Here is a 17,544-nt window from a genome sequence, read left to right on the forward strand (position 1 = left end):
CTGCTGTGCTGTTTGGAAACATCAGAAGTTGAAGCTTTATTTCTCATTAATTTATCCACTGTATCAAATAAATACCTAGGGTTGTGTCTATTTTCTTCTAAAAGATTTGAAAAATAAGCAGATCTAGCAGTTTTTAAGGCCTTTCTGTACTCAATCATTCTCTCTTTCCACGAAATGCGAAAAACCTCTAGCTTTGTTTTATTCCAGCTGCACTCCATTTTTCTGGCTGCTCTCTTAAGGGCCCGAGTGTGCTCGTTGTACCATGGCGTTGGACTAATTTCCTTTATCTTTTTTAAGCGCAAAGGAGCTACTGCATCTAATGTGCTGGAAAAGAGAGAGTCAATAGTTTCTCTGAGTAAATTATCAGGAAATTTTCATTCAGAAGTGAACTAACCCTTTAAAGACGCCACTGGGTGCGCTGGCTGGGAGATTTGAATGGTAGGTAAAAGTTCACAGGGAAAAGCCAATAGTACACAGTACACAAAGAAAGAATATGCATAATTTGTATTTATTCAGTATATTTATTTGTGTAGCAATGTGTTACATGCGAGCATAAAATTCACATTTGCTTGTAAATTTCTACACATTTCTTTCATGAAAGGTCATAGTAAACAGAAAATTGCTATTTGCAAATTTATTAATAATAAATACAAATCAGGTGTGAACAAGAAACTAACTGTTCAGAGAGCAACTGAACAACTGAATATATTTTATAATTTTGAGAGAAAAAGTTTGTTAATTGTTAATTCTTAATGTTAATTCAAAATGTTAATTCTGTTCTTTTGTTTTTATAAAACAAAAATAACTGGTAAGATTAAAGGAAAGAGCAGTAATACCAGTAAAACCTTAATGATACCCATCCCCACATGGCACACATGAGTTTTTCACGCTCTCATGTATTATTTTCTGGTGTCTTTTTAAAGAGTCAACCCTTAGACACCTTCTTCCATAAATAAGGCAGGCGTATGGCTTCTCATTTGTATGAACTTTCTGGTGGTTTTTCAGTAATGATGGCAAAATAAACATTTTACTTCAAAGCGTTTTACTGTGAAATAGCACATGCTTATTAAAATGTTTTCTCTGGGTAAAACACTTTCCACACTGAGAGCAGGTGAAAGGCTTTTCTGAAGTGGGAGTTAGCAAATGATCATTAAGGTGTGGTTTCTGTGTAAAACTCTTTCCACACTGAGAGCAAATGAAAGGCTTTATTCCAGCATGAATTAACATGTGAACCTTAAGGTATCCTTTGTGTGTGAAAGAGTTTCCACACTGAGCTGGTAAAAGGCTTTTCTGAAGTATGAATTAACAAAATATCCTTAACGTGTCCTTTCTCTGTAAAACTCTTTCCACACTGAGAGCAGATGAAAGGCTTTATTCCAGCATGAATCAACATGTGTTTCTTAAGGCTTTCTTTACATGTGAAACTCTTTCCACACTGAGAGCATATGAAAGGCTTTTCTGCAGTGTGAATTAGTTCAATCATTAGTGGTCTTTTCTGTGTAAAACTATTTCCACAGTGAGGGCAGGTGAAAGGCTTTATTCCAGCATGAGTTAACATGTGATTCTTAAGGCTTCTTTTATGTTTGAATGTTTTTCCACACTGAGAGCAGCTGAAAGGCTTTTCTCCAGTGGTGACATCACAAGCTTTCCAACACTGATGCTTCTCCTCCAATTCATTCAGATCTTCTCTTTCCTCTTGTAACCACCATTAAACCTCAGAGGAAGAAGATTAGTTTTCAGTTTCCACAGTAGTTTTCAACTACCGTGGTTGGCAAACAAACGTATGTGTCTTACCACCACCCACTGGACTGGAGTGTGAAGCGTTGAGAGGAGAGGAAATAATATAGAGGGGAAAATACGTGGGTGAAGAAGGTGGATGTACTGTCTTTAGGTAAAGTTACCAACAACTTTTATTTGAACTAGTTTCCCCATGGAGAGCAGGGGTGACAGAGACCCATCAAGTGTTTTTGCACTGGAGTTCATAATATGAATATATGTTAGATAACAGATCAATGTGATGAAACTAAAATACAATCTTCTAAATGAACAACAACCATCAAAATAACAGAAAAAGTCTAGAAAGTAGTGGTCTCTTATGAAATCAGCCAGTAATATAGAGAACTGAACATTTATCAAGCAAAATTATGTTTTTCATCTGATGAGCTTGAAGACTTTCTCACTATATTTATTATTACTGTAATGCAGACATGAGCAAATCACAAACACATGAACTAACAATTCAGACACTTAACAAACTGGTTTGTTTTAAACATTACATAAATATATTTGCATAGACGTAAATTTGGCACAGCCAATTCTGCAACTTCACCACTAGCAAAAACAGAAAATAATACTTTGACTTCATACCCTGAGACATTATCAAAAAAGACACAACACAAACATAAGCAGATACAGGACTCTCTGAGTCATCAAAAGTAAAAAGTAAAAAGTAAAAACAGCCTGTTCATAAAACTGATCACTAATGCAATAACCACATGATGTGCAAAACATGTTCAACTCCTTCATATTTAACTACTAAAAACTCAAGATGAATATTCTCATTTTTTATAATACATTACATTTACATAAGAGCTGTAATTAAATCTGACTGTTTATGAAAAAAAAAAAAAACAGTTTGATAAGAAACTTAATACTGCCTCAAAAAAGCCTGAATTAGGCTACTCTTGAAATTATACAATAACCAATATATAAAAAAATATCCAAGTAATCTTCAACAGAATGTAACAAATTTTGAAGTCAGTCTCATTTGTTGCTTTTTACTTCAGAAGAAATGTGGAAGAGTCTGTGGGCCTCATTTATAAAATGTTGTATAGAAACTGTCCTACGTTTGATCTAGATCATTTCTCAAATGTCTGTATGTGCGATTCCGAAAAATGAACTCTTTCACATGTGAAATCTATAAATCACAAATGATCTTGAAATTGTGTGCAGATGAATGTTTTCAGACCTCCGCCTTGTAAACGAAAAAAAAAAAAAATGCTTTTCTTACTTAGATTTTTTGCAATGTTTCCAGTACAAATGTCTAAAAATTCTCAAAATTAAGTGAGTTTTTCCTTAAAGCAAGCAAATCTATTGGGGAAAGCAATCTTGGGTAACACTTTAGAATACCGATCCTTCATTAATGAATAACTATACATGAACAAATGATTAATGCATTATTAACACTCTAGTAACTACTATTAACTAACAAGAAACTCTGATTAATGAATTAGTAAGTAATAGTGCTCAGTTGAAGGTGGTAGTTTACTATTAGCTAATCAGTAACTACTATTTTTTCATACCTGCCAGAGAACTACTAAGAACTACTATATACAGGTTCATAATTAATGTGAATAATGCATAATGTATAATTAATTCTAAAGTGAAGATCATGGTAACCCACTAGTAATGACTGAAGTATTACCAAATCCTTCAGAAGGAATTACTAATTATTTGGATCAGTATTCTAAAATGAAAAACATGATAACTCTCTAGTAACTACTGAAGTCATTGTAAACTTTTGAGGTTTTTGTAAAGTATTGGATAGTAATAACTCAAGAGTTACTATATAACTCTAAAGTAACTACTACTTATTTGGATCAATATTCCAAAGTGAAGATCATGGGAACCCACTAGTAATTAAGTGTTACCAAATCCTTCAGAAGGAATTACTGTACAAAACTGTACAAAAACCTCAAAAGTTTACAATGACTTCAGTAGTTACTAGAGAAAGAGAATAGAAATCGAAAAAAGAAAAGTAAAATATAAATAAAAATGTAAGTGCTAATATTACTGGGTCAAGTGTTGACAAAAAAAAATATATGTCTAGATATGTCTTTAGCAGTTTTTTGAAAACTCGGATAGAGCGTGGTAGGTCATTCCACCAGGAACAGACCCGGAGAAGGTCCATGAGAGTGATTTATATGCACGCTTTATAAATGAGGCCCATTGTCTCATTACTGTGTCTGTGAAACAGCAGATTCAGGTGCAGACTGATTCTTCTTTTTATAAATCTCTGATACTGTCTTCTGAGAAACAGCAGAATAAGGTGCAGACCGATTCTTCCTTTTATAAATCTCTGATACTGTCTTCTGAGAAACAGCAAAATAAGGTGCAGACTGATTCTTCCTTTTATAAATCTCTGATACTGTGTTCTGAGAAACAGCAGAATAAGGTGCAGACCGATTCTTCCTTTTATAAATCTCTGATACTGTGTTCTGTGATTAAAACAAGACATTGTTATTTGGCAACTACACATCTGAACTCTATATGAAGATGTCAAAGCTTAGACTGCAGATCAGTTTATATCACACATAATTATTGTGTTACCCTGAGCTGACGTCTGTGTCTTTGATGTGTGTTCCTTTGATTGCGTGTAGATCTGCATTAGAAAACACAATTACAGTTTTAACATTGATATATACACAGTTGAATGTACTGTATATATAAGGGCTGCATTTAAATCTGAACTTACTCAGTTGTAACAATCTTCCCTGTGTGACAGGAGACATTAGTGAGAGAAAGTTGTTTAAAATGTTAATAACTGAGCAAAATCAGAATCACAGCAAGTAAATCACACTCTGTCAGGAGTAGGTCTCATTTTACCAGCATTGAACGTCCTTCATTTCAATAAATGTTTCATCTGTTACAGATCAGCATTATAGATATTGCCAAATAAACCAGTGACCCACCAGCCCCTTTCACTGCCGAATTAGGCTACACTCTTAAAAATAAAAGTTCTCAATTCGTATTGATGGTTCAGTGAGGAACCTTTAAAATCCATGAAAATTTTCCATGGCACAAAAGATGCTTTATTAGTGGATCAATCTTAAATTCCTGCACTATATGGAAATTCAACAGAGTTCAAGTCAACCAAAGCAACAGAAATGCACTGCATTTTATTAATCATCAGCTAATTTCAAGATCAAATACCACAATAGAAGAGAGCGCGGCATCAACACTGTAAAAAGATACACTGTAAGATAATTTAGTCTCAGTACTTTTAATGAAGATGATTGTGTGTTGAGCTTCAGGAGTCTTTCAGTTTCATTTGCAGCAGTTTACTCCATATCTGCAACGTTGAGTGTTGCAGTAGTGCTGTCATATCTGGCTACCTTGAGCCGTTATAACACACTCTCACGTGTTTTTTTTTGTTTTGTTTTTGTTTGTTTTTTACCATTATGGGAGGATTAAAATACACAAATGTGGCTTTAACAACCAGATGCATTTACACTTCTCCAGTTTCGACAGGAATGCGTCTCAAACAACCTTCTAAAGTGGTTTGAGTGACCAGATTTAAATCTGTCTCAAAAGCATACCTGATATTTTCATTATCGGATAGAATTGTTCACTGAACAGTTCTTTGTGAACCAATAATGGTTTTTCTATGGCATCACTGCAAAAAAAAAAAAAACCTTTTGGATTCTTTATTTCCAAGAGAATATGATCATCAAGGGTATCTTATATAATTTCACAAACAAATCATTTTGCAATAATGTATTTTGAACAGATTCACTAGATTTTGACTACTTTTTGTCCAAACTTTCATAAAAACCTCACACACATGGATCATACTATCATTCTTGAGTTTGAGTCATTATTTATAATGTGAACTGCTGGGACTTTTGATAGTCAGTCAAATCTGTCTCCTTTAACAAAGATTTTAATCTCCCTCTCCCTGTCACTATCCTGTCGCTTCTGTACTTTACTTTGTAATAAAGGAAAAAAATAAAAATAAATGATACTTACAGAAACCATGCATTTGTAGACCCAGCCAATACAAGGCAAAAACACATTCGGAGGGGAAGACAATGACTCTCAAATCCTTCAAAATGCGCTCACCGTTTCCTAAAAATTAGGATTAAAATTGAAGAGAAAGGAAGATGCATCAGACATTTGAAAGCAAAATGGCAAAGCATTTTTTAGTAGTTGTATAATTGTTTGGTTCATTTTTAATATATAAAAATGATTCATAATTAGTTAAAAAAATCTCTATAATGTATAAGATAATCTTATAGATATTTACTCACGTGCTTTCAGGATCAGTTCTGCTGTCAGTGTAACAGAGTTCAACAAAACAAGACCAACTGCTCCAAACATGTACATGATTTCATGACAGAGATGCACTATAACACACACACAACAAACACAATCAAATAGTTGCATTAATTAAGCAGATCTCTTTTCTATGCAATAAAATATGTGTATATATACACTATATTGCCAAAAGTATTGGGACACCCCTCCAAATCATTGAATTCAGGTGTTCCAATTGCTTCTATGGCCACAGGTGTATAAAATCAAGCACCTAGGCATGCAGACTGCTTCTACAAACATTTCGGAAAGAATGGGTTGCTCTCAGGAGCTCAGTGAATTCAAGTGTGGTACCGTGATAGGTTGCCACCTGTGCAATAAGTCCATTTGTGAAATTTCCTCACTACTAAATATTCCACAGTCAACTGTTAGTGGTATCATAACAAAGTGAAGCGTGATTCATCACTCCAGAGAACACGTCTCCACAGCTCTAGAGTCCAGTGGCGGTGTGTTTTACGCCACTGCATCCGACGCTGGATGGATGAGTCTGGGTTTGGCGGTTGCCAGGAGAACGGTACTTGCCTGACTGCATTGTGCCAAGTGTAAAGTTTGGTGGAGGGGGGATTATGGTGTGGGGTTGTTTTTCAGGGGTTGGGCTTGGCCCCTTAGTTCCAGTGAAAGGAACTCTTAATGCTTCAGCATACCAAGACATTTTGGACAATTTCATGTTCCCAACTTTGTGGGAAAAGTTTGTGGATGTTCCAACATGACTGTGCACCAGTGCACAAAGCAAGGTCCATAAAGACATGGATGAGAGAGTTTGGTGTGGAGGAACTTGACTGGCCTGCATAGACTCCTTACCTCAACCCGATAGAACACCTTTGGGATGAATTAGAGCGGAGACTGTGAGCCAGGCCTTCTCGTCCAACATCAGTGTCTGACCTCACAAATGTGCTTCTAGAAGAATGGTCAAAAATTCCCATAAACACACTCCTAAACCTTGTGGAACGCCTTTCCAGAAGACTTGAGGCTGTTATAGCTGCAAAGGGTGGGCCAACTCCATATTATGGGGTGTCATTAAAGTTCATGTGCATGTGAAGGCAGGCATCCCAAAACTTTTGGCAATATAGTACACACACACACACACATATATATATATATATATATATATATATATATATATATATATATATATATATATATATATATATATACTCTGTATATACTGTATATAGTACAAAAAATATTCAAACATTTTTGATATATTTCTACTAGAGGGTGCAGGACACTATAGTTAATTTATGTAAGTGATGATAGCAAAATAAACTGTGTCATATTATAACCAAAAAATTCATCATACAGTGGAGTACCAGTAAACTTTATAAAAATTTGGAACCAAAAAATATTTAGACCATGTTTTGCTTAAGTGTTATTTGACATAGTTAAGATTATTTTTTTCTGACACAGTTTAACTCTGTACGGAGCCCCGGACATGACATGCAGGGAAAAAAATAGTTTTTTGCACACGATTTACTCATTCGTTCCCTCGATTTACTAATTTGTGCGCACAATTTACTGTTTTGTTCCCTCGATTTACTAAAACGTGCACACGATTTACTATTTCATTCCCTCGATTTATAAATCACACAAATTAGTAAATCGTGCGCATAAATTAGTGAATCAAGGGAACAAATTAGTAAATCATGCGCACAATTAAAAAATTTTTCTTGCATGTCATGTGCGGGGCTCCATAACTCTGAGATCTTGTCATATTTTATTACCTTTTCTTTCTTTTTTTTTTTTTTTTAACTATAGCGAATAAACTGTAATAATGAATGAAATGTTCAGGATGTCTGAATAAATTTTGGTATTGACACATATTAGGATTCAGAAGTAAGTAATTACATGCATTTGATGCTTGTTGGCTCGTCTCAGTCTGTTGTCGTCGTTTCTGGACTTTTGAACGTTTTGCCTCTGTTAAAACAAAACTGAAATCTGATTCAAAAGTCTAATGGTTGAGCATGTATAGATTTATCCTGGGATCATACTTATTCTAGTAATAAAATGCAGTGACAACAGCATATTTCTTTATTGACTAAATTACTGAATGACCTTCAAAAAAGAAAAACAAGAAACAACAACAAAAAATACAAAGTTCTGGCATGAAACTGTGCAGGCTAATAGGTCCTTTAACTCAACCTGCTCATAATCACATCATTTTCTATAGGACACAGATGATTGGTTCCTGCTGTATGAGTAGCCAATGAGCTTGCGTGCTCAATCTTCAAATACATGAGTAGCATCCACCTTCCCCAGCTCCACCTGTATAGATCTGCTACAGGTAATTCATGTATGCTATTGTACAGCAGCAGCATGGTTTACTTGCTCACAGCAGCGTGTCGTGTATGTATTGGCAGTAGCTAGTCCTGTACTTGCTCTGCAGCAGCAATAATCAACAGCAGCAGCAGCAATAAAAGCAGCAGCAGCAACATAGCAGATCTATTCCGCCAAGACCAACCATATCAACATTGTCATACTCATTACCATGCCAAACACTCAGAGAGCTGTCATGACAGAACTATAGAATAAATCAAGGTGGCCTAGTAAAGGGAGACCTTTACCCAGTGCTGAGCAGTAACTGATTATGCAGTCTGAATTATGTATTCAGATTCCAAAAATTTAATTTAAATAAACAAAATTACATAATATTCACACAATGGCTGTAAATTAATTAATTATTATTAATTATTGATTGATTCTCCCTAATTATTCTATTTTTCTCCTTTGAATTGCTTTTTTCTAAAACAGTCTGTCTTATCTGTATCAGCTGCTCATTGTACCTAAACACACAAATGAACTTGAGGAAATGACTAGCAGTATGGGCACCATTTTCACTAGTACATTAGATACTGTTGCACACATGAGATTAAAAAAGGTTAGAGAGAAAAGTACTGCACCATGGTACAACAGTATTACTCACGCTATCAAGAGAGAAACTCATAATCTAAATGGAGACAAACTCATTTAGAGGTCTTCAGAATCGCGTGGAAAGACAGCTCGTCCCATTATAGAAAGACTAAAAGCAGCCAGGGCTGAACATCTCCGGAAACTCATAGAAAATAACCAAAATAATCCACAGTTCTTGTTTAGTACAATGGCTAGATTAACAAATAAACAGACATCACCGGAACAAAACATTTCATTACAGTTTAGTAGCGATGACTTTATGAATTTCTTTACTGAGAAAATCGAAAGCATCAGAAATACAATTGTAAATGTACAACCTTTGACAGAGTTTTATGATTCAGCCTCAATTATCACCCCTCAAGAACAGTTGCAGTGCTTTACAACTATAGGACAGGAAGAGCTAAATAAACTTATCATTGCGTTAAAACCAACAACATGTTTATTAGATCCAATACCCACTAAACTACTGAAAGAATTGTTACCTATAGCAGAAGAGCCTCTTCTCAATATTATCAACTTGTCTTTATTTCTAGATCACGTCCCAAGACCGTTCAAGCTGGCAGTTATTAAGCCCCTCATTAAGAAACCACAATTAGATCCAAATGTATTGGCAAATTACAGACCCATTTCAAATCTTCCATTTATGTCTAAAATACTAGAAAAAGTGGTGTCTGTCCAATTGTGCTCCTTCTTTTTTTTTTAATTGCTAAAAAACAGCAAGCCCCCAGGACCTGATTACATTCCTGCTGAGCTCTTGAAGGAAGGAGGGTACCTCTGCACAAGAGTAATTCATCAGTTCATCACCCTAGTGTGGCAGCAAGAAACTATCCCCCAACAATGGAAGGACACAAACATTTTCACAATATATAAAAACAAGGGTGACAGGTCCATCTGTGAAAATAGTAGGGGGATCTCACTTCTTTCAACTGCAGGCAAAGTTCTGGCAAAGGTCATGCTTCATCGACTTGTCAATACTATTTCTGAAAATCTACTCCCAGAATCCCAAAGTGGATTTAGAGCAGGTCGAAGCACAGTGAACATGATATTTACCACACGCCAGTTGCAGTAGAAATGTCGTGAACAACACAAGAACTTGTTAATTGCTTCTGTGGATCTTTCAAAGGCCTTTGATACTGTACATCGTGACCTCTTATGGAAAGTGCTTCTGCATTTTGGATGCTCTGTAAAGTTTACCACAATCTTACGACAGTTTCATGATGGGATGACTGCCAAAGTGACATTGGGTGGACTAGAATCTGCACATTTTGCAGTGGGCACTGGAGTAAGGCAGGGCTGTGTTCTTGCACCCGTCTTGTTTAACATCTTCTTACTGTGTGTTACAAAGCTGCTATATAAAGAAATTGAAAAAGAAAGTGGGGTTACAGTGGCTTATAGACTGGATGGTAATCTCTTTAACATCAGGAGGTTTCAGGCAGTCACCAAGCTTCAGTTGGTGGACGTGCTGGAATTGCAGTATGCGGATGATTGTGCCCTAATATCACATACTCCAGAAGAGCTGCAGTCCACTCTTAGAGCATACAGCAGGATGGACTTAGCTGTGAATATCAAGAAAACAGAAGTCCTTTGCCAATGGTCATTGGATCTCCCACAAAAACCTCCAGTATTCACTATTCATGATTCCCCACTTATCATAGTGCCACATTTCAAATATCTTGGCAGTTATTTATCTAGTGACTGTAGCACGGATCAAGATATTCAATATAGGATCAAGCAGGCTGCATCAGCATTTGGGAGACTAAGGAAAAGAGTGTTCAGCAACACTAATTTGCAATTACACACAAAGATTGCTGTTTATCGGGCAATCTGCCTCACCACCCTCCTGTATGGTTGTGAAACATGGACTATCTATGCTCGACATCTGAAAATGTTAGAATCTTTTCACATTAGATGCCTGCAGCGCATCTTCAAAGTGACATGGCAAGATCGAGTGCCACATATTGAAATCCTGCAAAAAACTAACTGTTGGAGTATAGAAGCAACCTTAATGCTCCACCAACTTAGATGGCTCGGGCATGTTGTGAGAATGCCAACAAGTCGTCTCCCACGTAAGATACTGTACGGCCAACTACATCTTGCCTCCCGTTCTGCAGGAGGCCAAAAAAAGAGGCTGAAAGACCAACTAAAAGGCTTTCTTAAGAAAAGTGAGATAAAGCCCACATCTCTGGAGACTAGTGCAATGAATCGCACACTCTGGCAGCAACTTTGTCAGAGTGGAGTACGAAGCTACGAAGACAGGAGAACTGAACATCACACAATCTGAACAAGACAATCAAGAGACATTTATATGCCCTGACATTTATATGCCCTGTCTGTGAAAGACGGTGTGCTTCCCGCATCGGATTATACAGTCATCAAAGAACCCACAAATTATAGGAGAAGTCATCATCGGACGATGATGGACTACCAAAGAGCTCCTTCTTGCAAAAAAACGCTATCTATGAAAAATTTCCGTCAGCATTCAGGTCTCATCATAGCACAGAAACTGCGCTCGTTAAAATTACAAATGACTTACTTCTAGCTTTTGACCAAGGCTGTATCTCAATACTAGTGTTACATGATCTCAGTGCTGCGTTTGACACTATAGATCATAAAATACTCCTAGATCGACTACAAAATTATACTGGTATACAAGGCCAGGCATTATGGTGGTTTAGGTCGTACCTATCAGACCGTCATAATTTTTAAATGGGGAAAAATCTAAGATAACGATAGTAAATTATGGAGTGCCACAAGGATCTGTGTTAGGCCCTCTGCTATTTTCAATATATATGCTGCCACTTGATATTATAAGAAAACATGGAATTAGTTTCCACTGTTATGCCGATGATACTCAGTTATATATTTCATCACAACCAGATGAAATCTCTAAATTATCCAATCTGTCAGTGTGTTAAAGAAGTAAAACATTGGATGACCAGTAATTTTCTTCTATTAAATAAATATAAGATAAAACTGAAGTATTATTTATTGGACCAAAAACCTGCACACATAATCTCTCAGACTACAATTTGCATTTAGAAGGATGTACTGTTACTCCATCCTCGACAGTTAAAGACCTGGGTGTTATATTAGACAGCAACTTGTCCTTTGAAAATCATATTTCATATGTTACAAAAACAGCCTTCTTCCACCTCAGAAACATTGCTAAGCTACAGAGTATGTTATCTGTTTCTGATGCAGAAAAGTTAGTTCATGCTTTCATGACGTCTAGACTAGATTACTGTAATGCATTACTAGGTGGTTGTCCCGCATCCTCAATAAACAAGCTACAATTAGTCCAAAATGCAGCTGCTAGAGTTCTTACCAGGTCAAGAAATTATGATCATATAACACCAATTTTATCATCCCTACACTGGTTACCTATTAAGTTCCGTATCGATTATAAAGTATTGCTAATGACCTATAAGGCTCTAAATGGTTTAGCTCCTGTGTACTTAACCGATCTTCTATCGCCCTACAATCCTTCACGCTCTTTAAGATCACAAAACTCTGGACTTCTGGTTGTACCTAGGATATCTAAGTCCACTAAAGGAGGGAAAGCGTTTTCACATTTGGCTCCTAAACTCTGGAATAGCCTTCCTGATAATGTTCGGGCCCAGACTTGCTCACCCAGTTTAAATCTAGATTAAAGATGCATCTCTTTAGCCAAGCATTCACATAATGTATCTCATATCAGATCAATTGCACATAACTATCTTTGCTTAATGTTATGAACAGCACCTACCCTAATTATTCTCCATTTGCTTTTCTGTTTCACCTCGGGACGTACATCAGCTTCAGTTTGGAACCAGGTGTGCGTCACAACCCTGGCCCCTTGGGTGAACCCCTGCTGGTTCCAGCAGGGCGTGGCAATTGGGACGATGGACAAGAGGAAATCGTCTTCACAGATGCTTCCAAAATGGGTTGGGGAGCTCTGTGCGACTCTGTCCGAAGAGCGAGCTTCATATCAACTGCCTGGAGATGATGGTGGTATATCAAGCTCTCCAAACTTTCCATCCTCTCCTGGTGGGACACCATGTCTTAGTCAGATCAGACAGTATGACAGTGGTATCCTTCATAAATCACCAGGGCAGGCTCTCTTCGAAACCCCTCTTTACTCTAGCGAAAACCATTCTAGAGTGGACCCAACTTGAGTTCAGGCCTAACGACTCTAAAGTCATCCTGAAACCGAGACATGGATACGTCCCGAAAGTCCTATACACCCCCCTTTAGGACGCAGATGGTCATTCTGTCTGCTCATCCTCCTTCTCAGGATGATCAGGAGTTGAACCTACTCTGTCCCGTCAGGGCCCTGAGGACCTGCATCGACCGTTCCGCCTCTTTTCGTCAGGCGGAACAGCTTTTCGTCTGCTTCGATGGCAGCAAAAAAGGTCTTCCGGTCACGAAGCCCAGACTATCCAGGTGGATAGTCGATGCTATAGTGCCTGCTTACTCCTCTTTAGGCCTACAATGCCCTTTAGGTGTTAGAGCGCATTCCATGAAAGGCATGGCCTCTTCTTTGGCATGGTCCAGTGGCGTGTCCATCGACGAAATCTGTGCGGCTGCCGGCTGAGCCTCGCTGTCCACATTTGTCAGGTTTTGTAATCTGGACGTTTCTGCATTGCAGACGCAGGTCCTTTCTGCATAAGCCTCACTGTTGTGACCAGCTTACGAATTTTCGTTATGACCCCGATCATGTCCCGGTATGACTATATTTTGTGCTCCTATATGCGTCCTAGACCCCACTGGCGCCTAGGCTATATGGGATTCGGAGGATGACTACAGTGTCTTTCAGTCCTCGTTTGTCCAGGCTATCCTGTCCTATGGGTATCCGTCACAAGCCCTTTTTTTAGTGCTCTGCCCAGATGCTCTGTCGTCCCCCCCTTCTTAACACGGCGTGATTGGACTGTCCCCATAGTGTCTTGCCTTATAATAAGGCAAACAATGCAGTACAAGTGTAGTATCGAAAGGGAATGTATTCGGTTACTAACGTAACCTCGGTTTCCTTAGATACAGAACATGTACTGCGTACTTTGCCATGCTACTCGCAGGACGCCTCATGTCGTCACTTCAATTGAATTAAATCAGTCTGCCAAAGTGAGACGGCCGCTTATATAGCCCGATACCCTGCCCCTTTTGGCGGGCTCGAGCGGGCTTTCTCACCATTGGCTCGCACAGCAAATGACACAGTACTCGTTCCGTATCTAAGGGAACCGAGGTTACGTTAGTAACTGCGTACATTCTGGACATGGACAAAAACTCCCGTTTTATTCAATGAATCTCTTAATTATATCGCGTTTGCACTGTAAGTGATGATGAAAGCATTTGTCAGTGTACAGAAATTGAGTTGCAATGACGAGATCGCTTTCATGCACTCAACAACATGTCTGTGATCGGCTACAATGTTCATCTCTGCAACCTTTCATGCCACGATCTAAATATAATACCATAGATCTAAATATATTGCCATCGATCTAAATGTAGTGGCATAGATCTAAATGTAATGTAGCACTTTTCACAATTAGTTAACCTTGAGAGGTGTAATAGTAAAAACGTGCTAAAAGAGAGAGTAATAGGCTACTTGGATATTTCAAATGGAAAGATGTCAGCCAATCACAGCAGTGGGTGTTTACACTGAAGTCTCACAGCAGACACGCCCCTTAAATCCGAGCATTCATTTCAGATGGCTAAAATCAGTGTAGCAAAAATGCCTTTTATTTCTAAATTGACAATTTTTGATGTAAAAAGCATACTAACATTATAAGTGTACCCCAGGAAACATTATAAAACAATAAAACAACGCAGTTCATGACCCCATGACCCCAAAAGGATTTGCGCTGGCTCAATCTGATCCCAACAAATTTCCAAAATTAATCACAAATCTGGTTCTTTCTTTTTCATTATGGTATATGGAGTGTAGATTGATGTGGAAAAAATGAAATCATTTTAGTATAAGGCTACAACATAAAATGTGGAAAAAAAATGTAGGAATCTGAATACTTTCAGACATCACAGTTCAGTCTCATTATAAAAACACCCATCATCACCAATGAAGTGATCATTAAGAAATTAAAAAGTCTAAAGGGTATATCGGCTTTATATAACATAAATTTTCCTTATAATAATTTAAATAATAATTTATACGTTTTACATAAACAGCATTGTTTTAAAGCTTTAGTTAGTTAATTTGCATATTTAAGACATCACAGTGATCTAATTTCTTCTTCTCATCATCATATTTTTATGCTATTTTTTATTTACAGATTGGGATAGTAAAGGACACTATGAGCATTGTAAGTCAGTGATGGATAATACCTGGTACACGGTTGTCAAAGCACACTATCATCTTCAGAACTTCAATAAATACAATGACGCAGGTCCATCCCACATACTCTGTTGATTAAAACAAGCACTTTTGATCAGCACAAAACAATTTTAGTGTATTCTAAATATAAAACTTACAAAAAATATTTGTCATTGCATAAAAGCAGACAAATTTGTGATTTCCCACAACAAATCTACTTTAAAAAATCTACTTGAAGAAAGTGATTTTTTTTTTTCTAGAATTTATTTTTAAATTACTAAAAATAAAATGGAGTAAAGTAGCATACCTTTCTCCCTTTCCAATATGGTTAGATGAATATAAATCACAAGGACAATATCCAGGAGTGTTATTGTTATCATCCACAATAATGTTATCCATCTTTGGCAGAGAACTGTGAATGAAGAGATCACCTTCTGAATTCAAAAACTTTCAGAGGTTACATACTAGAACTGATCTCTAATCTAATACAGATCAGTGGAGAAGAGTAGACATGAAATCACAATTTACACAATTGATGTTCTTAAAGGGTTAGTTCACCCAAAAATGAAAATTATGTCATTAATTACTCACCCTCATTTTGTTCCACACCCGTAAGACCTTCGTTCTTCTTTGGAGCACAAATTAAGATATTTTTCATAAAATTTGATGACTCAGTGAGGCCCAGAAAGCTACTAAAAACATATTTAAAACAGTTCATGTGACTACAGTGGTTCAAGCTTTATGTTATGAAGTGACAAGAATACTTTCTGTGCACCAAAAAAACAAATAATGACTTTATTCAACAATATCTAGTGATGGGCGATTTCAAAACACTGCTTCATGATGCTTCAAAGTTTTACAAATCATTTGTTTTGAATCAGTGGTTCGGAGCGTGTATCAAACCACCAAAGTCATGTGATTTCAGTAAACGAGGTTTCGTTATATTATAATTGTTTCGGAATTTCAATGATTCACCATGGGGGGTCGTGACTTTGGCAGTTTGACACACATTCCGAACCACTGATTCGAAACAAATGATTTGTTAAGCTTCAGAGCTTCATGAAGCAGTGTTTTGAAATCGCCCATCACTAGATATTGTTGGATAAAGTCTATATTTGTTTTATTGGCGACTGTACTCACATGAACTGGCAAAGCAGGCCTCACTGAGCCATCAGATTTTATGAAAAATATCTTAATTTGTGTTCCGAAGATGAACGAAGGTCTTACTCCTGTTTCATGATGACTTTAAATCATGGTTTAGCAAATACTATGAATTAAGCATGTATTTTTATATAAGCATTTATTTCTATTCATACAGTATTCAAAATCACAAATTCACACTTACAGGAGTATTATTATGGATTTTACTCTTCACAAATACACAAACATAATAATGATAAGATAATGTATTTCAGCATGTACTTACATTTGAATTTTGATTGAAGAAGAGGTACAACTTGTAAACCGATCAACAGTAGTGCTTGAAGAAATGGCATGAATAATAATGCTAAAATAAGAGAAAAGGTCTATTATTTTTCCCATTCAAAAACAAAACAAAAACAATAATCAATAGTATGTCACTAAAATACATATGGTTGCTCAGAAAATCTTAAACATGAATATTAAAATCACAGAAATGAGATTGTGGAAGTGGTTTTCAGGAGCTCTTAATGACTTTACTCAGTTTTCACATTCATGTCAACATGTCATTATACAAGCAGGTCTACATCGAGCTGAAATTGGCTGAATTATAATAAACTGGATTTTTACACAGAAAAACAGAGTAAGCAGGTGGAATTAAAACTACTTGTTGCATATCAGTGTAATTAATTATGAAGGAATCAGTATTCATGTGTTACCTAGAGAGGGAAGTCCAAATGAGAAGATCAACTGGGACAATTGACTCAAAGACAAGAGAAAAATCTCCATGAAAAAAACTAAAAAAGAGAAAGAAAAGTAAACATGAAGAATGTAATTCATTCTTCAAACTGAAGAATGAATTACAGGATTCCTACACTCTCTCTCTTTCTCTCTCTCTCTCTCTCCTTAGTTGTTCATTTTGAAATGTTTAAACACTATTTTTTTTGTGAAAGCTCTCCCATCCACTGAGTGATAGGGAGTGGGTGAAATCTGAGGTCTGCTGACTGGTCAAGCTAAATATCTGTAAGGCTAAATGTTTTGGCTATAGTCACATGATAAGTATTTTTTTCTATTCTCAAGACACTGGAAAGTCATTACAG

General features: G+C 36.8%; 1 protein-coding gene across 13 annotated transcripts in view; it reads right to left on the reverse strand.

Annotated features, from left to right (window-relative positions):
- Nucleotides 1-2,159: 2,159 nt before the first annotated feature.
- The window catches only part of LOC127509449 (uncharacterized), a 103,855-nt gene continuing 88,470 nt past the window's right edge, over nt 2,160-17,544 (reverse strand). For all 13 annotated transcript variants that reach the window (XM_051888181.1, XM_051888176.1, XM_051888169.1 and 10 more), the window contains 10 exons: nt 17,164-17,241; nt 16,731-16,811; nt 15,612-15,716; nt 15,316-15,393; nt 7,939-8,007; nt 6,030-6,125; nt 5,749-5,847; nt 4,475-4,493; nt 4,330-4,381; nt 2,160-4,217 (listed from right to left, as the gene is read on the reverse strand). In XM_051888181.1, the coding sequence (XP_051744141.1) occupies nt 3,957-4,217; nt 4,330-4,381; nt 4,475-4,493; nt 5,749-5,847; nt 6,030-6,125; nt 7,939-8,007; nt 15,316-15,393; nt 15,612-15,716; nt 16,731-16,811; nt 17,164-17,241 (938 nt within the window). In that variant the 3' untranslated portion in view covers nt 2,160-3,956. The remainder of the gene's footprint in view (nt 4,218-4,329; nt 4,382-4,474; nt 4,494-5,748; nt 5,848-6,029; nt 6,126-7,938; nt 8,008-15,315; nt 15,394-15,611; nt 15,717-16,730; nt 16,812-17,163; nt 17,242-17,544) is intronic.

The sequence above is a fragment of the Ctenopharyngodon idella genome, chromosome 3, assembly GCF_019924925.1.
Source record: "Ctenopharyngodon idella isolate HZGC_01 chromosome 3, HZGC01, whole genome shotgun sequence".
In the NCBI taxonomy this organism is placed as follows: domain Eukaryota; kingdom Metazoa; phylum Chordata; class Actinopteri; order Cypriniformes; family Xenocyprididae; genus Ctenopharyngodon; species Ctenopharyngodon idella.